Source organism: Abramis brama (genome assembly GCF_963993115.1).
Source record: "Abramis brama genome assembly, chromosome: 7".
In the NCBI taxonomy this organism is placed as follows: domain Eukaryota; kingdom Metazoa; phylum Chordata; class Actinopteri; order Cypriniformes; family Leuciscidae; genus Abramis; species Abramis brama.
This window is the reverse complement of record NC_139969.1, coordinates 8882250-8905862: the sequence shown is the minus strand read 5'-3', so window position 1 is coordinate 8905862 and position 23613 is coordinate 8882250. Positions and strand designations below refer to the sequence as shown.

Genomic DNA, 23613 nt, shown 5'->3' with positions numbered 1-23613 from the left:
TCTGTCTCCACTTCTGTTTCATTGCATCTTTAATATTTTTTCTTCTGTGGAACAGAAAGTTAGACAGAATGGTTATGCTGCTCTTTACATACAATGATACAATGAAATTGGCACAGGGTCTGTCAAGCTCTGAAAAATGACACAGAAAAAAAACCCATCACAAAAGTAGTCCATATGTCTTGTGTGCTATATTCCATGTTTTCTGAAGCTGTAGTACAATAGCTTTGTGTGAGAAACAGACCGCAATGGAAGTCTGACAGTCTAACTTTGTAAATCTTGCTTGACAGCCGTGGTCACCATTCACTTGCATTGTATGGAAAAGACCTCTCTGAGTCATTTTTGTAGGTTGATTTCTCAGATTTTGAAAAAAAAAAATTTTTCCACAAATTCTTTGTGAACAAATCATTCTTATAAAATAAAATAAACATTCTTATTAAATAAATAAATCAAATAGTAGTAAAAAAGCATGCAGTTCTGGACATCTCTCTTTTCTTTTTTTTGTCAAATTATTAGTATTATTATTTTTTTCTAATAAAGTTTGGAACTTTAATTTCAGTTGCATTCACATTTAATATAGAATTCCTTTATTTTATTTTATTTTATTTTTAATTGTTTTTTTTATTGTATTTTTTTTTATTATTTTTTTTTTATTAGCAGTTCAAAACTTCATATGCTCATGTTAAAAATTCATGTCTTAGAGAAGTTTTGATTTTCTTGTGTGTGTCTAGCTTTCATGTAACTATTACACACCTCTATAAGACTTGATACCCAAACAATCTCATTCTGACTATAGCATGACTCTGAGACTATTGTCACTTTTTCTATAGCTTGATTATTAATTGAGCCCAGCATTTGACAAAATGGGGTTCTCAAATCTGGCCCTCGAGGTCCACTTTCCTGCAGAGTGTAGCTCCAACCTAGATCAAACTCACCTTCCTATAACTTTCTAGAAATCCTGAAGACCTTGATTATCTTGTTCAGGTGTGTTTTATTAGGGTTGGAGCTAAACTCTGCATGAAAGTGGACCCCGAGGACCAGAGTTGAGAACCCCTGACTTAAACCAATAGTTCAGTAAATGCTCAACCAATAGAATGACATTGAGGCGGATCTATCCATTTGTCTGATCAATGGCTAATGGCTTAGAAATGGCATACTTCACTTTTAAAGCTGTTAGACGAATAACAAATGTCCTCTTCAAATGTTTCTTGTTTTGTATTGAGACTGTGTGTGATTTGTGCATGTTCTTATTTTGAGATTTTTCCCTTATGTTTACACTAATTTAAATATTTTCTCTCTCTTTTTCAGATTCGTTCCAGTCTCTAATATCATTCTCTCAGAATCACCTGACCTCTCTGTTCGAGACCACGTACTCTTCCCTCATGTCGTCCATCTCTCCTCACATCGCCTGCCTCTTTACTGACCTATCTCGCTTCCTCCAGGGCACCGGCAACGTCTCCGTTGAGACCGCTGTGCACTGTTTCTTCGACGGTCTCTTCCCGTTGGTCCACACTCGTATAGTCAATCCCGGCATGGCAGCGAGCATTGACGCAGATACTTCAGACAACAACCAGCTCGGCGACTGTCTCCGCATGACGAGGCAGGACGTTAACCCCTTTGGGTCGCACCCAAAAGCGATGGCAAAGGAGCTTGCGGATGCATTGCGGGCAGGTCGGGTGCTCAGCTTGGCGCTCGGCGTGGGGTCAGAGGTGATGAACATTACGGAGACTGCGGAGTTATCAAAAGAGTGCACGCGCGCTCTGGTGCGCATGCAATACTGCTCTCATTGCCGTGGGCTCACCCTGATCCGGGCATGCAGTGGCTACTGCCTCAACGTCATGCGCGGGTGCTTGGCCAGCCTCTCGGAGTTACACGGCCCATGGAGACAGTACGTCACCGTGCTGCAGGATCTCTCACACATGGTCGCCGGAGCGCACAACCTGGAGCTCGCTTTGCTGGGGATCAGAGGTCAAGTTGAGGAGGCCATTCTCTATGCTCAACTTCATGGGCCCAGGCTAACTGCCACGGTGGGTATCAGTGTGCATAGTTTCAATTGTATGCTATAGTAGGGCTGTGAGATTAGAAAAAAATTATTTTCGATTTTGGCTTCCAAAGATTATGAAAACAAGATACTCAAGGGAAAACGATTATTGTGCTGCTTTACATCTGGCGAACCTTCTTTTCCTTCAGTGCAGTGCACTTCATATATCGTGTCACAATACATCGCAAAAATGCAACATGTATCGTGGATAGTGACAATCTGTATTGTGTATAGTTCACCCAAAATGAAAATTACTGTGTGAGAAAACTTTTAAAGTTTACAGAGTTTTAGTGTCAGTACGACATTAAACTACTATATATAATAATGCATTACATTTATATAGCACCTTTCTAGGTACTCAAAAGCGCTTTTACATATGGAAGGGGGAATCTCCTCAACCACCACCAATGTGTAGCCATATTGCGCCAGAACGCCCACCACACACCAGCTTACTGGTGGAGAGGAGACAGAGTGATAGAGCCAATCAGTATATTTATGGGGATGATTAGGAGGCCATGATGGACAGGGGCCAATGGGCAAATTTGGCCAGGATGCCAGGGTTAATGCCCTACTCTTTTTCCGAAGGACATCCTGGGATTTTTAATGACCACAGAGAGTCAGGACCTCAGTTTAACGTCTCATCCGAAGTACGTTACTCTTTGACAGTATAGTGTCCCCATCACTTTACTGGGGCGTTAGGACCCACACAGACCACAGGGTGAGCACTCCCTACTGGCCTCACTAGCACCTCTTCCAGCAGCAACCTAGTTTTCCCAGGAGGTCTCCCATCCAGGTACTGACCAGGCTCAACCCCGCTTAGCTTCAGTGGGCAACCAGTCTTGGGCTACAGGGTGAAATGGCTGCTGGCAAGTTGAATTTTGAATGTAATGTATAATAATGCAATGGGGGAATATTTGTGGGTCCTGATAATGCCAAATGTCTTATGTTACCAGTAAAAAGTGGCCTACATTATTGTAAATATATCTTGTCAGTGACAAGCATATTCATCTAAAATAGTTCTGTATTTTCAGAATTATATTTTTATTCTGGTGTCACCATTGTCCTGTGCATTGGGTTTCCAGCACTAAGGCCAAGCCTATTCATTTCCACACCCAATGTAATACCAAATTTAGCATTTTAATCAACAGTACATTTTTTGTTAACCTTTTATCATATGTCTTGGAGTATCGCAATAATATTGTATCGTGAGTTCAGTATCGTGATATGTATCGAATCATGACATCATTACACCCCCTATTATTCATTCATTATTATTGTATTTACGAGTTCGCACAATATAATCAGAAAGAGCAAAGATTATGCATATTTGGCGTGTTGTCATTTAGTCTGAATTTAGCCCAAAACCAGAGTACTCCCCCATCCCTGGCTGGGATAGTAATAATCGAGAGAGAGGAGTTGGGGTTGTGGAGGGATGCAGGAAAAACTGTCGTGGGACAGTGGTAAGTAAGCTGAATATATACCTCGTATCATACTTAATTGAATATCTGAACGTGCTCATCTTGCGTTAAATTGGTTGATTATCTGAATGTGCTCCTTCTGAATGTTGTTAATAAAACATCGTTATGTGCTTTGAGACATGAGGTAGTTTAACACCGTCTCTTGTGACGCTTTGCAAACTCAGCTCTGGCTGTGAGCATTCTTGTGTTTTGGAAGATGCATGGCTTTGGAGAGTGCTTTGAAGGGAGGGCGTGTTCTAATGCTTTCATAGCTAGCTTGCTATTGCTAGCCTCTCTAAAATTGCCTACCCTACCTTTAACCTATTTAATTATTGCAGGTTTGTATAATATTCTGAGTTTGCATTTCACTGAGGAATACTGAATCTGTTTTATACAAGTTAGATAGTAAATACATGCTTACCTTTACTCTAGAACTACAATAACCATCATTTTCACACAGCGCACACACCTCACTCATGATTTCTCTCAACATGGGGACAGGAGAGGTGTCAGTCAATAAATGGGAAAATTAAGTAACTTGCGTTTCTTGTTTGAAAAAAGTAACTGAGATATTTTGTTGCAAATTAAAAAAGTAATGTGTTACTTACTTTACTGATTACATAACTTGCTTTACTTGTAATGCATTTCCCCCAACACTTGCTGTAAGGCTGTTGTATTTCATCTTAGCAGGCATTTTTTGCAGAAAATATGAAATCACACGGAAATCCTGAAAGTTCAGGCAAGTCCACTACTTCTGCGAGATTCTTCTGGTGCCGTGTGTCTGAACAAAGTGTTTCTTAGGCTGTTGTTATCTTGTAGTGTCTGAATGAGGGTTTGGAAATGGGAACTTTTTTGGCAGAATTTTGTTTGTACATTTGTCACTGACACACATACACACACACACATGCTCTTAGCTTTAAACTTTAAGTCCATTTATCACACGTTAAGTCAAACTAACATTTACTCGCACTTCAAAGCCACTTAATGGGATTGGAAAGACCTAGCCAAAGTGAACCCAGTCACTTTATTTTAAACGTGACACTCCATTAGCATACTGGCATTATACTGTCTGCCAGTGTGTTTATTTTGAAGCCGTTAAAGATTGGTTTGCTTTAATGGCAGAATGTGATTGCTTAACTGAATTGTGATGATGGCTTTGGCTGTGTTTGAAATGGAATACTAGTGAACTACTAACTTTGTGCTGCATGTATGTTGCCTGCTACTTATTTTCCAAAACCTGAAACCGTCTAAAATATGCAATGATATAAACAATAGTATGGGGAATTGTTATAGCACTGCATGTTTTATTTCAGTGGCATTGAAATCTGGAAATAAACAGTGACTCTTTTTGCAGTCCAATCAAATAATATGTCAAGAAAGAGATGTTTCAAAATCACGGCTGATATTACTTCCTGTTCATTTGTCATACTATAAATGTTTATAAATGGAATTTCCAGTTATCCTTCCTTAGCAGTGTTAGCTAAAAAAAAAAAGTAGACTAAATGGCGAGGGATATGCTAGTAGGCTAATTAGTGGTACTATTCTAATCTCATGTTGAGGCTTACCGAGTAGCTTGCAAATGTTTAATTTGAGGAATAATAGCTTCCATTACATAATATGAAATCGACTTATAATTAAAAATGCATTGATTGTTTATATTTAAAATAAAAGAAAGTCTCTTATGTTCACCAAGGCTGTGTTTATTTGATTAAAAACACAGTAAAAACAGTATTATTGTGAAAATATTATTACAATTTAAAATAATTTTTAATTTAAATTTAATAATTTAAATATAATGTATTCCTGTGATGGTACTCCAGTCTTCAGTGTCACACGATCCTTCAGAAATCATTATAATATGATGATTTGCTGCTCATTAAACGTGTCTTATTATTATCAATGTTGAAAACAGTTGTGCTGCTTAATTATTTTATGGAAACTGATTAAAAAAAAAAATCTGGATCCTTTGATCAATATAAAGTTCAAAATAACATTTATTTATTTTGTTAAATGTTTTTATCACTTTTGTTCAATTTAATAGTTTTTCCCCCACAACTTTTGTACATCATAAAGTGATTTTGTAGTCTTTCTAATCAGGCACTGAATGTATTTCTTTCAGCCAGTAAAATTGCTTTTGGTATTCCAAATTATGTGGGGGATATAATCCTGCAATAAACGATGGAAAAAGCTAGTAGATTGTTTCTGGCAGGCCATTTCTGTTTTCCTCTGCTGCTGTGTGTAAATCTCCACTGTTTTCTTTACACTAAGCAATGAGTTCGAGAGAAAATAGTGAGACTGAAACCCACAGGACTACCATCCTGATAACAGACTCAATTACCCACAATCCCGTGCTTGTATTATGTCCTAGTGCTTTTATCTCCTGCTTAAGCTGTATTCAGTTCTGTCAAAATAATGCATGGCATTTTTCTGCCTCTCTCATTTTTGTATTCTCCTTCCAAAGATCATAAACTGTAGACTTCTCCTCTCTCTGCAAATGTGTGTGTGTGAAGCTGAGATGTTATTAGAGGAATTATAGCAATGGTTTGATTTTCACTGGGATACTTTCCCAAACGGATTGCGGTTGGCATGCCGTCCCATCATGTGTGCTGCCTGAGAGGGCATGCTGAGTGTGTAGTGTATGTGTGTGTGCTTTCTGGGATCAGGTTTTAGAGGTCTGTCGAGACACTGTAGGTGCTGACAGCGCTGGCTGCCCTCTTGCATGTCTGAAAGACTTCTATTGACCAGCACTGTAAGACTGGGACTAGGGGAGAGAGAGAGAGTAAATCGAGAAGTTTTTAAAAGAGGACTGGGGTGTCTTTTGACATCTCTGTGGTCTTAGTGTGTGGTTTTAAATCCCTTAAGATCAGGTGTCATACACATGTACCATGCTAGGCTGTGATACTAGCTGAACTTGGGTAATGACTTGTATGTGTGTGTGTTTTGCATGCAATGCACATTCCTTTCATTGTCTTTTTAAATTCTGGACTGTCAGTGCTGGTTATATAATTAGAGAGCGCACCTTTCCCCTATTGTTCCTTTTCTTCCTTTTTTGGGGGGGAGTAAGAGGTCTTGCATATTTATCCTGGCCAAGATTTGTCCAGGAAGAGGCTGTATGACTCATAGGTAAAGTGACCAACCACGCAATATGTATATTTTACATGACGTTTAGAGGCAGGTAAATCTGAAATCGAATATAACCTTAGGACCCAAAGAGTAATATATACAGTAGGTGTGATCAAGGATATCTTGTTTACTTGCCACTAAATCTATGTTCACCCCACAGTAGGATTCAGCTGTCAATTCTGAAGCCTCAAGATGCGTCTCACATATAGAAAGGCATATATATATATATATATATATATATATATATATATATATATATATATACAGTGCAATGCATAAGTGAATACACCCATGCTAAAGTTGACTAAAAAGAGGAATAAAAAATCATATTTTGGAAATTGAACTTAATGCCTTAATTTAAAAAATTAGGATAATCCAACCTTTAAGGACACCAATTTTCTTTGTGAATGAATAATGTATCGTAAATAAATAAATGTTCTTCCTTAAAATACATGGTGCATAAGTGAGTACACCCCTATGTTAAATTCCCATAGAGGCAGGCAGATTTTTATTTTTAAGTTTTTTTTTATATTTTTTTTTAGGATACTATGCATCCTGATAAAGTTCCCTTGGCCTTTGGAATTAAAATAGCCCCACATCATCACATAGCCTTCACCATACCTAGAGATTGGCATGATTTTATTTCAGTTAGCCTAAAAGCTAGTTTGATTTGCATTGAGAGATGATCTTATGGAAAGTACCCCATGCCAATCTCTAGGTATTCTATATATATAGAATTATAGAATATATTCCTTGCTATAAATGGGAAAAGTTTATGAGCTGAAAAGCTCAGTCATTTTGTCTTTTTAACTCGTCTTTAAATTCTTTCTCTCCCCTCTTCCAGTGTTTTTTTTTTTTTCACATTCGGAGGGTTTTCATAGTGATTGTTGTATATTTCAACAGGTTTAAGGTCCATTAAGAATTCTACTGCTGAACGGAACGTCAGGATTTACACCGCAATGTTATTCCCCAACTGGAGATGGAAAGGGATTGTAGCCGTGAGGTCAGAGTTCAGCTGAGGTGTTGTGATGTCTCAATCTTGCTAGCTTGGAAGCAGACAGTCTTTCCGTGACCCGTAAGTGCTGTGTCTAAAAGAGGCTGCTGACAACTATGAGCGCATATCAGACAAAAACGAGAAAAATGTAATAATTCATTATCCACCGTTCCAAGCAGTTAATGTGCTGCTCTACCTTATTTCCTCCAAGGTTTAACTGAGGGCTCTAATTACAGTCTTACACAGGAATTTTAATAGTAGCTCGTGCTTTTTAGATAATGGAAACAAGGCCCCTGGGATTAGAAAAGATTTCCAAAGCCCAGAACACAGACATCAGCGATGAGAGAGGGGTCAGTAAAAGAGTCCTTCATCTCTCCTTTTTCCATTGTGGTATGAACATAGCAGAAAATGATTATTTTATTTTATTTTATTTTATTATTGAGCAGTTTTAAGCTTAAATTGTGAACTTTGTAAAGAACACATAATAGTTAATATTTATTTTCACCCCTTTAAGTGCTATATACTACTTTATATAGGGCCTGAAATATAGTGTATAATATTTCTCTATTTTGTACCCTATTCATGTCTTATCACACTATCCCTTAACTAATTCATCTTTCTGATGAGTGAAAAGTGAGGAATCAATTACCTCACCAAGTTTGTAACCCTCAGTAGAGCAATTTATTTTCCGTTCTGACGCAGAGAATGACTTTAGTGAAAGAGAAAGCCCCCCACTTATTTTTTTCTCTTTTTCTTGTTTCTTTTTGGTCATTCCCCTTTGCTGAGTGTGCAGAATTCGTCTCTTGGTACCATATAATCATTCCTGTGAACACAAATTTATGGATACAGGAAATTATTATGTGCATTGATGCACTAGGACTTTATGGACTTAGGGTCCATTTGATATGAATAATTAGGAAGAAATGAGAATCTGTCTAGAAATGTTTGGATTATAAATATGGGAGGAGATATTTTAGGAATATTTGAATTTAAACAGTCAGTTGTGTTTGAGTTTGGGCCAGAAGAGTTTAATATTGGAATAGCAAAAGGGGTCTGGAAAGGTTGTGGTTTGGGGAATCGAGAGGAAAGAGGAATCCGATCAGCTCTGATCATGATTTATGCAGCTCTTCGCTGATAACTGAGTCACATGACATTTTATATAAATGCACTCTTTGTTAATATGCGGCATTAGACCAGTGCTGTGAAGTTCAACAGCCAGGAGTGAAAGTGATCCATATTTGAAAGAAACATATTTGTGTATATGCATTTTATTTTATTGATCAGGCATGTAATAGAAATTTATATCAGTAATCACTATGTGTCATTTATTTTACACAGAGAAAATTTATCTGGCACAAAAACAATGAGGATCTCAATTTTATTTTATTTAAAATTTTCATTTAATTTTGACTGGACTTGACTTGACTTCAAGAAAATTATAACTCTATTTTAAAAGCTCCTGAGTACTGGTAAATGTAAGTAGGTTTGTTAACGCCCACCAAAAGTGGACTGATTCAAACTTAACCAGTACTGTATCATAACACTATCCGTCAGATTATTATTTTTTATTATTAAACAGAATTCAAGTACAAACAATTATGGCATAATTCAACAATCATACATATGTTTTCGTGTTGATACAGCACTTAGAAAAAAGAACAAAAGAGGATCAAAGGAAAGGAAAAGAAAAGAAAAGAAAAGAAAAGAAAAGAAAAGAAAAGAAAAGAAAAGAAAAGAAAAGAAAAAAAGTAGGAGGGGATGAGGGTCTTAGTCTAATAACATAAGATTGTAACATAACTGGATGAAGATGTTATGACAGAAGCATGACCTTTAGAAGAATTTTGTTTTTTGCTTTTTTTTGCTTTTTTCTGATTTGGTTTTCCAGTACATCGTCTTTCAAAATGTTGTTTACATTGATGTTTTGGAGAGGCAGTAACATTAGAGGCCGTCGACATCCGTTTGCTGGGAAACCAGATTGCAAATCATGTGTGAGTGATTATGAAGAACTGCAGAGAAACTCAAATATGCTCGTAAACAGAATATTTACAGTTTAGGGAGATCTGAGAGGAGAGGAGAGGGACGAGACGAGACGGGGAAAGTGAGCGGAACAGTCGCTGAGTCAGCCAGTCTGGGGTCAGATCCTCAGTGCCCTTGTGTTAGTAAAGAGAATATTTTTAGGAGAAGTGATTTAAATCTGGGAAGCTCTATGAGGTGGAGCGTATGTGTCCAGAGCACAAACTTGGCTGAGACAGAGTGAAGAGAGAGATCAAAAACGTATTGGAAACGAATACAGCCATGCACAGCTTTGAAGCGTTCATTGTGACAGACAATGTGTTTTTTGTTTGTTCGTTTGGTGGTTGTAAATTCCACTTACAGCTTCCAATTAGAACTTCCAGCAAAACATAAAAATGTTGGATGTGACACAATTTGAGCCTCGCTGCTGATTTCGGTCTCCCCCTCTTTTCCTGAGGGTGTTGTGGGTTAGTATTTAATGATCTGGGCTGGTAACTGAAATTATTGTGAAATAAAATCCAGATGATGCATGAAAAAAAAAAAAAAATACTGTAGAAAGTATTAATTGGACAATAATATTATAGAACAGCTTTTTGGGTGTTGTCGAGTGAGTTCTGGTTGGTTTTGTTAAGATGAGGATCCCTCCTCACCTCAACCTATGAGGTTATAGTTGTTATAGATGTTTTCGCTCATTACATTTTGGAAAAGTGAAGGTATAAGTCTTTCCTGTAAATATGGGTTTTATCATTGGAGATTCTCCGAATTGTGCCGCTGATGTACAGCACATGTGATCAAGTCAGTTGTTCCATGGGTCTGAAACTGTGACAAGGGTAGAATGCTTGCGGAGATGCAGAGTTCACAAACAGAGCACACACACACACACACACAGATCATTAATCAGCTGATTGTGTATGTGTGAGTAACAGCGTGGCAACAATGAAGCCAAACAAAGCAGTTAGAGAATCACAGTTCAAACACACACTCAAAGCCAGACCAACATGAAAAACAACCCGCTAACCAAACAGTGGAACTGGCTTCCCCTCCCATGCTGGCACAGCCACGGGCCTCATTCAGAACACTGTTTAATTCAACACCACTGAGACGTACTGTGATGTTATTCAAACAGCGCTGGCATTTCTGCATTTCCTCTTTTAAGATGTGAAGAGAGCATTAGATGTGTTTTTAAAATGTAAATATAGTTGGAATGTATCAGTGGTGTTCTAATGGCCTATTATAGACCTTATGTAGCCCCGCCCCTTTTCAGCGCTGCACTCGTTGTGTTCTAGCTTCCGGTTTGTATTTCCACAGCATGAAGGTAAGATTTTACACAATTATGAATGAACTGCTCATTTTAAATTCTTCCCGGTCTACTGACATTTGTTATGACATCCGCTTCAAACATTACAATGCTCATGATAACTTTATTTAACTGTACAATCAGTAAATCCACTTCACCAGCGAATTACTCTTCGACAGTGATGCCATAGATACAGTATATACAGAGCTACCACAAAAACGGAAGTTCAAAGACAAAATTCTAAAGGTGGCTGTGCTTGTTTCTCTGCCACATAAGGTCTATAGCATAATTCATTTCCATCCATCCATCCATCCATCCATCCATCCATCCATCCATCCATCCATCCATCCATCCATCCATCCATCCATCCATCCATCCATCCATCCATCCATCCATCCATCCATCCATCCATCCATCCATCCATCCATCCATCCATCCATCCATCCATCCATCCATCCATCCATCCAATTTTTCTATCTATTTAGACAGAACTTAAGAAATTAAGCTCAGAATAAGTTTGTAAAACTGTAATGTTTGAGCCTATTACCCAGAACTGAATTTGGGGCAAAAGAGCACTGAGAAAGTAACGCTGCCTCTGGAGCGGATTCTTAAATGAACAAACTTCATTACACACCAACACCACACCATGTAACTCAATACTTCCCCAGAGAGAGACTTGCACAAACATGACGATTGAAGGAAAAGTCTGTCTTAAAAACAGACCGTGCTCTGAAAGAGATATTCATTTTTTTTAGAGCGGTGGGCACATATAAAGATCGCATGCCTTAAATTGGCCTTCGTCATTGCACACTGCAGCCAAACGTTCAGCCTGTAACTCAAGGCCAGGCGCTCACAGCTCCCGCATGTGTCTTCCTCTGAGACTCATGGGATAAAGCACTGTTCAGACCCCATCTAATCACACCCAGAATGTTTCACACACTGGCATTTCACAGATATTACAAGGATGGACAGGTGCACACACACTCGCCAGACAAGAGCAAACCTCTGCTTTCAACAGTAGGTAATTGAGTAACAGTTGACCAGTGGAATGGCCCATTGTGCTTTACGTCACAGATCATTGTGTCGCTGAGGTCAGTTCTGCCTTCTCTACATACAAGTGTGTCATGCCTATTTTCACATGCTTTTGAATCTTATTACAAGTCTGGTTTTTGTTTAAGACTCTAGCTTTCACTGTAATGTGGTGTTATAGGAAGTGAAGGGCCATTATGTTAGACGAGGACTTGTTTAAATATTGTCTCTCTCAAGGAGCAGAACAAATAATTCTGCAAATGACTCCATTATTAATGTATCATAATATTGATACTAAAGAAAAAGTTTTAAAAAATTGCAACGTAAATAATAGCCATACCATAGGCCCTGTTTATGAATTTTCTTCAATCAGTTCTGGTTGGACTTGTCGAGGTGAGGATCTCTCTCCTAGTTTTTAAATAAAAACAATAGTGTGGTAAATCAAACAATTAAAGTTGCACATAATCGGTAAAGTTTGAAACCTTTCTTTGGAAGATTGACAGGTGATTTAACAGTACTCACCTGTCAATCATCAAACAAAAACAAGGGTTTCCAGAAAAATTACAGTTAGACTAAAAATTAATTTTTGATCACCTCTGAATGTTGATAAAATTAACAAATCTCAAATCTCCCTTTTGGATCCCGTTTCAAATGAATCACTGACACAGATGTTACAGGTTCATGGGTAAATGTAGAGATTCCAAGGAGTGGGAGATCAGGAGAGTGACGTTGGGTTCATTCTGGGCCAAAGACATTTTGATTTTACCAATAGAAAGTCTGTCATGATTTGAAGAGAATATTTGGGGGGGTTTATTGATTTTTATTTTTATTATTAACACCAAATTAGCCAAGATTCACAGGGAAAAATTCCCAGACTATCTGGACGGAAAGTAATTTGATACATGATGAAACTTCATCCGGATAAAGAGAAATTCCATCCATGCATAAAGAAACTCTATTGTTGTAAGTTTATTTACTCACTATTTAAAAAAAGTATACAGTATATGCTTTATCAGAACTGCAGCTGATTTCTAATCTGAATTAAATATAACTGTGACTAGGATGCAGAAATAATGCAACTTGATAAAATGCATGATGGTTCAAGGATAACCGTTGTATATTTGAGATCTCAGCCCAAAATCCACCGCTGGGTTTATTTACGGGGAAACGATGGTTCCCATGCTGTTCGTCAAAAAGGAGGAGGACAAATATTTACAATGGAGGGTAAATCAATAAACTACACAGAATACAACAAAATCAAAACACAAATATTTTTCCCAGCACTCCCACATTTTTGGCTGATACCCATAATGCCTCATTCTCAAATGCTTCTAAAAGTAAAAGGAAAACATTGGTTCGGTTTATTATTATTCATTAAAGCTGATATTTAACACAAGTCAGAGTTTAATAATGTTTGCTCAAGGTCTTAAGTATGTTAAATGTACTGATATCAGATATCTTAAATATACTGTAGTTTTATAAATATTTTAAATGTTCTTTTCCGTTACCTTGGTATGGTGTCCAAAAAGACATCTGATTCTTATATATTCTTATTGAGCATGTGTGGGTTTTTTAGAGGGGTGCATTTGTGAATTTTTCTATAACAATAATATATATTACTAACTTGCAGTGAACTGATTGATTTAAAGACACTTAGAATGTAATTTTTCAGTTTTCAGTCATTAGAAAGAAGCTAAACAATAAAGTTTTTTGGTAGTCCGATTTCTGATTTCTTTCAAATAAGGCGTTTCTTTAAAAAAAAAAAAAAAAAATCAGTGACAGTTGTTTCCTTAAAGTAAATTCTTTTTTTTACTTTTTTTTTTTTCAGTGTATCTTGTTATTCATTCATGTTGCAAAGCGAATGACAGAGCGAAGACTTGTCTTTTTCCTGTCCTTCAACCTCCCAGTGCAATGACAAATGATTCAGGAGATAAAGATTTATTAATGGCAAATAAAATTGTCATTATTAAAAGTGACTGATAGGAGAGGGCAGAAACTGAGGGTAATCATTTAGATTGCTGTAGTCGGGTCTTTGACTAATGGACTGGTGACGTCTGCCGGAGCTTTTAGTGGGATGAAACGCCATTGATTAAATGTGTGTGTAAGAACGAGCAAGAGACAGAGGTGAAGGTGTAGATATAAAAGCAAATGCAGAATGAGATCCTGTGTTGCAGCTATAGTCTCTAATGAGATTAACTGGTTTACACACACACACACACACACACACATACACACATTTGTTTTTTCATCATGGTGGGGACTTTCCATTGACTTTTATTGTTATTATATCGAGCTAATTATATTTTCTGTCCCCTAACCTTACACACTACCCTCTCAGAATCCTTTATGCATTTTTAGATTTTCATTAAGATGTTATTTATTTTGTTTATTAAGCTGTTTTCCTCTTGGAGACCGTTGGCTGCTTCCCACCATGTAACTGATTTCAGGTTTTACTGAGCTTATGAGGATATTTGATCCCCATAATAGACTAAACCAGAGCCAGACACACACACACACTGTGTCTCTGTCTTTCTGTCTGATTCATTCATTCATGGCTTTAATGTGATCTGTTACCGTCTGCTTTTCCATTAGTTTCATTTATCACAAAGACAAACACACGCTTACATCATCTGTTCTGTCTTCCCGAAGGAACAGAACATCACCACTCTCTTATATCTGTTCCTCTATCTGTCTCTCTGTTTTTTAGGTGGATAAAGTATGTGGTCACTCGTCAAACACGTCTTCAAGCACAGTAGGGACGTTTCCTCCGACTTCAGTCACACCTCCACCTGCCAACATCTCACAGGACGTTCCAGGAGCCGATACGATCGGGATGTTGGCGCACCTTCACAGGTTAGGCTGGATCCCTATAGTTTTGTCATTTACTAAGACTTGTATAGTAAAAAAAATTCACTTTTTTTGTATTGGACATAGAAAGAGGTTATGATGTTTGAATAAAAATAAGCCTTGATTGATTATCTGTTTAATTAAATTTAATCGGACCGATTTCAATAATAAAAGCACATGTTGATCAATATGGCTATGACCACCAATACATTGTGCATCCGTATTTTAAACTGATTTGTTAGGCCCATGATTTCTTTCTGTGTTAAATAAGAAGCATGCCATATAGTGTGCGTAAATATGTATGTATAGCCACAAGCTTTGGTCAAACAGACACATTCAGCCAGTGTCTCTAATGACCCTGATTTAAAAATATGCTACTGGACATTTATCTAAGTGTCTTCAGACCCAGATCTTCAAGGCCCACACATTACAGATACCCATCACTTAGTGGTAGGCTGGCAAGGACAGTGCTGTAACGGGCACTGAGACTGTTGCCAGCAGGAACACAGAGAGATAAATGGATTAGAGTTTTTTTTTCTGGAGTGCAGGAGTCGGTGGAGGAGAGGACAGCAAACACTCATCACCGTACAAATGACATCATCTCTGCACCCAGAGTCATGGAAATGCTTTGACCAGCAAGCCAGGAGATTTATCATTTAAAAATGTAAAATTATTTTCAATGGGTAGCTAGAGTGCTCCATCATTAAGACAGGTCAGAGGTCAAAACACAATGTTATAATTAGTAAAAAATATGTTAAGTCCATGTTGAACCTCAAATGATATGCATAATGGAACTCAACAGCAGGGTTCTGGAAGTAAAAATGCCATTCAAAATCTTCATAGTGAAATGGACTTGATTAGTAATGTGCAAAGCGTTCGTGCTCTGAGGTTATTAAATGCTTTTTTCACTAAAAAAAAAATTTAAAATAAAAATTCGTACCCTTAGTTTGTTCCCACTCTTAAGTCATATGATTTGTAGTTGTTGTGGAGTTACATTGATTAATCTCATCGACTTGCATGTACCACTGACTGTCATGTTTAACTTTTACACAAGTTGACAGTTTCCTGAGGTCTTTATAAGACAGCTGTGACATTTTTTGGTCAAATAGTGTTCTATGCTCGTCGGTGCAGCCAACGACAGAACAGTTTGCATGCTTTGCTCGAACTTTTGTTATTGCGTTTGAACTGGTTACACTGTTGTCGCTTGCGAAAACCAAATGGCGGTGCCGTGGGTGGAAACGTCCAGATTAAGGGGTGGTAATATTATGATAATATCCCCTTCCTACGTCAGAAGGGGAGCGAAATCAGATCATCTTAATTTTTGACATGTTTGCAGAGAAAAGCTTACCAAAACAAAGTTACTGGGTTGTCACTTTTCACGTTTTCAGGGTTGTAGATGCACAGGGGACCCAATTATAGCACTTAAAAACGGAAAAAGTCAGATTTTCATGATATGTCCCCTTCAAATTGTTACGTAGGTATGTAACGGGACATAAGTCTAATTGCTGATGACTTGTATCAGTTCAGAATCTATTCTTTCTTTTAAGAGACTTGTATAACCTTAATAACCTAATTTGTCATGCACTTAGATCTTTAAAACTTTGCAGTCCTTTTACATTTACATACCTATTCCACACTGCATGAAAGTTAATATTCGAAAAAGCATAATAGGGACACTTAAAAGCAACTGATTCGATTTCATAATTTGCAGTGCTTGCATTTAATTCCCTCAAAATGTTAAATGCACCTTTTTTAATTTCCAAATACATTTTTTTATTAATCTCAGAGCATGGTTTTAATCCTTGACAGTTTTCTGAAATGTCTATCGAGAAACTGAGTGGGTAAAAAGTACTTTCAGAATCTAAGTTGGTGGTCGCTGTTGAGTTTTATTGCTGGTGTGTTGTAACCCATCTTCCAGGTTCTGGTTTGCATGTGCATGAGTGGTTTTAATTTTCTCCATGGTCATGATTTTCTCTCCCTCTCTCACCATCATCCCCTCCCCCTGTTTTGTTGCCCTTTGGTTTCTTCCATCTCTCTGTCCTCCCCTCCAAACTGCTTGCCTCGTCCTCCTCTGGACTGTTCCATTATCTTGTACTGGGGGTTTGACCGTTCTCAGTTCACTCCCTCTGAAAACCTCCAAGAGCGATAGAGCTAGAACTCTGAAAAAGGTTGCACGGTAAGCATGAATGCATTTACTAAAAATTGCATTTATCTTTCTTTAAAATGTGTGTCTGCGTGTGTGCTTACTTTGGATAATATAGGTTATTTTACTACCTCTTACTACCTTACCAGTTAGGGTGTTTTCACACTAGTACTTTTAGTGCTGATTGAGTCCCTTTGTCATTAGAGTTTGGTTTGTTTGTTTGTTGTGAAACCTGAATGGTTGGACCCAAGTCTGCTCAAAAAAATGTTCTGGACTGCAGTTCATGTGGACTCCAGTATAATTCACATTTGTTACGAATACAGTCTGGCCTAATTTTTGCATGTGAAGTTTGTGAACCACTAATCTTACCATAATTTGTTGTTCGTTATCGAAAAATTTGGGCTTATGGGAGTGGGATGGAATTGAACTTGAGTTCAGATCAAGCAAACAAATCAAAGTGTGAAAACAACCTTTGTAATTGTAAAATCAGGATGCCTGATTGGTTCCTTACTAAGCATGTGACCTGTAACTACCCACCTCCATGCTCCTAAAGTCTATTTTATTTTATTTTATTTTTCATAGACTTAAAGGGTTAGTTCACCCAAAAAATGTAAAATCTGTCATTAATTACTCACCCTCATGTCGTTCCAAACCCATAAGGCTTTCGTTCATCTTCGAAACACAAATGAAGATGTTTTTGATGAAATCTGAGCTTTCTGTCCCTCCATTGACAGCTACGCAACTACCACTTTGACGTTTCAAAAAGTTCATGAGATCGTAAAACGAATCCATATGAATTGAGCGGTTTAGTAAAATTTTTCTGAAGACACTTGATCACTTTATATGATGAACAGATTTAAGCTAATTTAGGCTTTTATTCACAGATGTTGATCAGTGAACATAAACAGAAGCTCATCCGAACCTGCTTGACGCGCGAGAATAAACCTCTTGAGGAACATGAGAATGAACCTCATTGGTTCTCGCATGTCAAGCAAGCATGATTGAGCTTTCGTTTACCACAACTGATGTGTGAGTTGATGAATGTTTATATGTGAATAAAAGCCTAAATTTAATCTGTTCATCATATAAAGCAATTGTGTCTCTTCAGAACATTTTTGAGTAAACTGATCAATTTATTTGGATTAGTTTTATGACCTCTTTATGAACTTTTTGAAGTGTCAAAGTGGTAGTTGCATAGCTGTCAATGGGACAGAAAGCTCTTCATTTGTGTTCACAAGATGAATGAAAGTCTTAAGGGTTTGGAACGACATGAAGGTAATTAATGACAGAATTTTCATTTTTGGGTGAACTATCCCTTTAAATAATATAATATCATATAATTAAATACTTCAAAACAGGTTCCTAAAGCTGTTGTTAGCGATAAAATTAATATTTCTGTTTTAGTTTTGTCTTTCAAAACTTTTAAAAACCTTTTTTTTTTTCATAATGTTATTTATCACTTGTGATCTATATGTGTTGTTTATTTGTTGATTTGTGTTATAGGGAGTTTACGGCCTACATCTCCCGTTATAAGTCCTTCTTCGCCATACTTCCAGAGATGTTGTGCGAAGCAGAAATGGGCGTCGATGAGCTCACGTGTTGGAGTGGAGACGACGTGGTCAAAAGGTGAGACATTCAGAGTGTACAAACAAATTACTTTGCACTGGAAACTTGGCACTTTGAGCCTGGTTTTACTTTTCCAATTCCAAATGGAGTAGACCATCTACCTTTTTATGTAACTGACTTCAAAGAAATTAGGACTAGTCTTGAAGGAAAAAATTAGATGACTAACTTTTAAGACTAATCTAAGCAGTTTATGTAACCAGCCACAGACTAGGCTGGTTTAAGTGGGGGGGTTTTTTTCAGCAGGGTAAACTCAGTGTTTTGCCGGGTCCCATCTGGCTCGGGTCTGGTATGTGCATGTGAGTTCTCAAGAAAAAAGAAACGCATCATTGCAAATAATCACACAGGAAAGTACAGATGGAAAAGCCAAACACACCCATAGAGCTCCACCATTAACAAGAAATTACCTTTGGGTCGCACTGACTGACGCCTAATAGATTTATAACAAATCTGTTGCCCCTCAGAGAGAAGTGTTTACTTTGAGAAAGTATGTCTGGCTCCAATTTCATGCCTCAAAAGATAACTCACCTTAACGACCAATGACAAACGACTTAACTGATGTAAGGCAGCATAGAGGATTGCTGTTGCATTAACAGCCAGGAGATGTCGAAGATGCCAGATTTTGATTTCTTTCTTTTTTCCCTTTCCTTCCCGCTCTCTCTCTCTCACCAAATTCTTTGTCTCCAAGTGGTTTGACTCAGAGGCTGTTTTGTGGTGTTTGTGGCCCAAAGAAAGTCTCTTTCTCTCACATCCATCACTCTTTCGTTCTCAGAGAGGTCACGTGGCAAACGACGATCTGTGTTTCATTTCCCTGTTGGCTTCACTTCTTAAGCACCATCGGCAGAACATGCAATTATGACAATATTCTCTCTCTCTCTCTCTCTCTCCCTCACTCCAACTTGTTCCGTCCCCTCGTACCAAAATGTGGTTGTCCCTCCTCCCATCAGTCTCTATAGTAACCAACCAAATCCTGGCCATCAACAATGCAGTGAGAGAGAGAGAGAAAAATAGAAAGATGGATAGAAATAATCTATATATGGCTCTCCTCCACATCAATGTCCTTATTAAAAGTACTGGTGTTGTACCATAGTGTTCGATGGTAATACTATGTTACTTTGATGTACAGTAGACTATGGTATTGAATTATCTGTGTACTCTGGTATTTACATAAAGTCTTTCAGCATTATATACATACGTAAGTTATAATAATATAAATATAACTTTTGACAATGTTATCTGAACAGAAAAGTTATTTCTAAAGAGGAGCAAATTAGTACATTTTAGTGTAAAATTATGAACAAAAGTTTTTTTTTTTTTTTTTTTTTTGGAAAATCATGCAACTACTGAATCATTCCCATAAGACTGGGAACGTGTATTAAAGCAAACAGGGTCGATTTAGATTTCATGTTGACTTGAAGCAGCATGTAAGGATTTCGATCTCCAGTAAAAACATACTCTCTACTGCAGTCCAAAAAAAAAAAAGAAAAAAAAAAGAGTTGTCTTTTCTTCATCCCTGTTTCTGTCTCTTTCTTTTTTTTCCACAATTAATCAGTCTTTGAAATGTGGCTTAACAATTTGTTTCCAACAGAACAGTCTGTCTGTCAGCGAGATGCAGAACAGAAACAATCCCAAAAAAATTTGTAGCATTTTTTAACTATTTGGAATAAGTATTTGAATGTGAATGTTTAGACTTGTTTAGACCAGTTAGAATAAAAGTACTTTACAGTGGTTTTAGCTGTATTTTTCAGCAGATTACTTAATGAATCATCCAGGGTCTTTATCTTTGACTCCATTGGATGCACGTTCACATTTGGGTTGGTGTTACTCCAAGCTCTCTGCTGTCTCCAAGAGTCTCACTTTGTATCCTTTTAAAAATTCATCAGTTTTTCACCACAGCTTTTGCTTAGTTGGATGGTGTGGTGTAATGGCTAAGCATCTGGGCTGGGAACCAAAAGGCTGTCGGTTCAAATCACCTGAGGGACGATTCATAAACCATCACCGTGGTGCACTTTAGCATATTTCGTTGAAGTGAATCTGTTCCAGAGTAATTTGGATAAAAACTGTTACAGGACTGCTACTTAATGGTTTCTATGCACCAGAACTTTCCTCTCCACTGTGGACTCCAAATTGATTGATAATCGCCCACTGGTCCCAGAACCCAAGTCCAAACTGCATAACCTCCTGAAGTACAGGATTTGAAATCTTCCATCTTTGTACATTGTACTTCCATCTTTGTACATCTGTACTTTGTACAGTGCTGGGTTCTGGACACAATTGTCAAAGGTCAACTATACTGCTGAGTACTTGTAAAATATCCATCCATTAGTACAGCAAGTACCAGTACCATTGCTTTTTGCAGTTATGGCTGAATAATTAGAATAAAAAGAACAGAGATGTGATTAATCACTTAAAAGTCTTGAAAGTGACTTTTCAAGTCACCACTCATGTCTTTCCAAACCGGTATGACTTTATGTGAAACAAGAAAACTTTTTTTTTTTTTTTTCAAAAGTCAAAGGTGTCTTTTTTCTTGTTGGACATGGGTTTGGAACAACATCAGAGTAAGTAAATGATGACAAAATGTTAATTTTAAGCAAACCATCCTTTTATGTTTTATTCACATTGACAGCGATTTCATCACTGTAGATCTCTAAAGTAAGTCCCTGTACTTTTTTGTTTGTTTTGTAAAATGTAAAAAGAGGTGAACTCCATGGTTTGCACTCCCATTTGTAGTCACTGCATCATTGGTCAGTTGTATGAAAAAAAATCAGGACAAATTAGTCACTAAAAGTCACTCATATTGTTTAAAATAACCAAAACTCCTTGAACCAAATCGCTGTCAGTGTGAAGAGAGAGACAAGACGAGACTCAAAGACCAGAGTGATTCCTGGCGTTACAATACAGTGACAACCTCTGAAGGTGAGGTGTGGATTGGGTCGTCCTGCAGAAGAATGCAGGAAGGTCTCTCAAGGGCCGCTGTGCTGAATCTGGGTCCCCCGCGGCCTGGAGCCGGAACAAAGGGCCTCCTGTGAGCTCTGTGTGGGAAACAGTGGAGGAGAGAATCCCAACGCCCAGCCTGGGAATGTGCCCTCTAAATACATGGAGCAAAACCCATACAGAGAGAATAAATATTGCACACACGGATGTTAGACTGTCTTTTTCTTTGTAATGGTGTCACATCTCTTCATCAGTCAAATCTATGTACGTGAAGGTTCATGCTCATGCACAGATCACTTCAAAGCATGTCAGAGGGGATGGTGATTTGATTTCTCATTTGTTTTCAACTCTTTCATGCTAGGCTTCTGGAAAGACTCAGCAGTCGATATCAGGCATGAAACGGCGACAAAGCGATTGTGTGTTTGCGTGTACGTGAGTGTCTGTCCTTGCGTGTCCATTCTCTGCTCATGGTTCTGCAGGATTTGGGGATGTTTGGTCAGAGATTCTGAATGCCACAGATTTTTATGCCCTCACAACAAACCAGTTGTTTACCATTCACACATCTGGAAGCTATTCAGTCACCGTGATCTGCTCTCTTTTTCTCTCTCTCTGCTTCCTTCTTTCCTCTTACTGACTATCTCAGTTCCATGTTCTGTCTCTTCCTCTGTGTGTGGCCTTCATCCACAGATCACACACCAGAGACACATTTAAAGTCGTCTTCGGTGAAGACTGCCATTGTGTTGATAATTCAGATTTTGTGTGTCTGTAGCTTGTAAGAAATTCTGGAAATGGGGATGCTCAATATGATGGCTTTAGAATGAAAGTTTTAGAATAAAATAAATATTTTATATGATTTATTTAGAGTATATTATTATTATTATTTTAAACTTACTCAACCTTGCTAGCAGGGATTTTTTTCTATTCTGTGTGTTTGTTGAAAAAAAAAAATCCAATTGCCTTTTGGATAGAGAATATTTATTTATTGATCTATCAATCATAACAAACAACATATGATGCTGAGTTTCCATTGTTTTCATATATTTTACTTTATTTTGTTTCTTTTTATGCATTTTCTTTTTCTTTTTCTTTTATTTGTGTTGCAAAATAGTACAAATACCTGAAAACTACATGCTGTTTTAAATTAGCTCATATTAATATCAGTACAGTATGTAACTTTCAAGAATTATATTCTTAAATTGCAGTTTTTGAGTATTGAGTATTTGCAAATTGAGTATTTTGGGTTCAGGGTTGTAATTATGATTAGCTTTATTTAAAAACAATAGAAGTCTTTGGTATGTCTTCACTTGGATAGCTAGTTGAATATGTTCGTGAGTGTGAGATAAGTGGTCATATTGAACAATTTAAGTCAAGCCAGCTCAGTGCACACTGGGAAAGAAGACACCCGACCCATTCCCATGACCCACGTTCAGACTGTGGACCAGAACACACACGCGCAAGCGCGTTTTGAGTAGTTCATTGTCTTCGGTCACTACAGTCACATTGATAAATAGAAAGAAAGAGGATGAAACCTTGCATTTCATCACATGTTTTGACTGTTATGTAGAGGCAGGGTGTAAAATTAGCTTTAATTGGTTGTTTTCTTAGTTGATTAGCCCTGACGAGCGTGTTTGTAGTTCCCTATTGGTGCTTGTTGCTTTTTTCCGGCCTTTATATTTGCTTTGTTCTAATTAACAACACTGTTCACATGTCTTTGTTATGCTCTGCGTTCTGGAACCCGTGAGACTTGCACGTTCTGGAACGTGCTTCTGGCGAAAGGACAAAAACAATCCTCCCCTTATATAAGACCCTGAATTTAATTATCTGAATCAATCCGGGGAGGGACACAGACGATTCTATTCCACATTTCATTCCAGAGACGCATGGCTGAATCAGATCCGATAACATCACCTCAGGGCCCTTCGGATGCGATCCACACATGCTGTTGAAAATCAGAAGTTCGTACAAGAGATGGGCGAGACATTACAGGCTCATCAGTGCCAGGGCTGTAGTGTAGATGCCGAGTTCATTTAGGAGTTAGTCTGCCTGCTTGGGTTTTTGACCTCATAGAGAGAGAGAGAAAGAGAGAGAGAGGGGAAAAACAAGTGGAAAGTCTGT

General features: G+C 37.7%; 1 protein-coding gene across 3 annotated transcripts in view; it reads left to right on the top strand.

Moving 5' to 3' along the window:
* Positions 1-23613, top strand: part of gpc5c (glypican 5c) — a 133557-nt gene that overhangs the window by 27697 nt on the left and 82247 nt on the right. For 2 of the 3 annotated variants that reach the window (XM_084119784.1, XM_084119786.1), the window contains 4 exons: positions 1306-2024; positions 14659-14804; positions 16915-16974; positions 18445-18567. In XM_084119784.1, coding sequence (XP_083975910.1) covers positions 1306-2024; positions 14659-14804; positions 16915-16974; positions 18445-18567 — 1048 coding nt within the window. The remainder of the gene's footprint in view (positions 1-1305; positions 2025-14658; positions 14805-16914; positions 16975-18444; positions 18568-23613) is intronic. The other variant, XM_084119785.1, reaches the window with a different exon arrangement.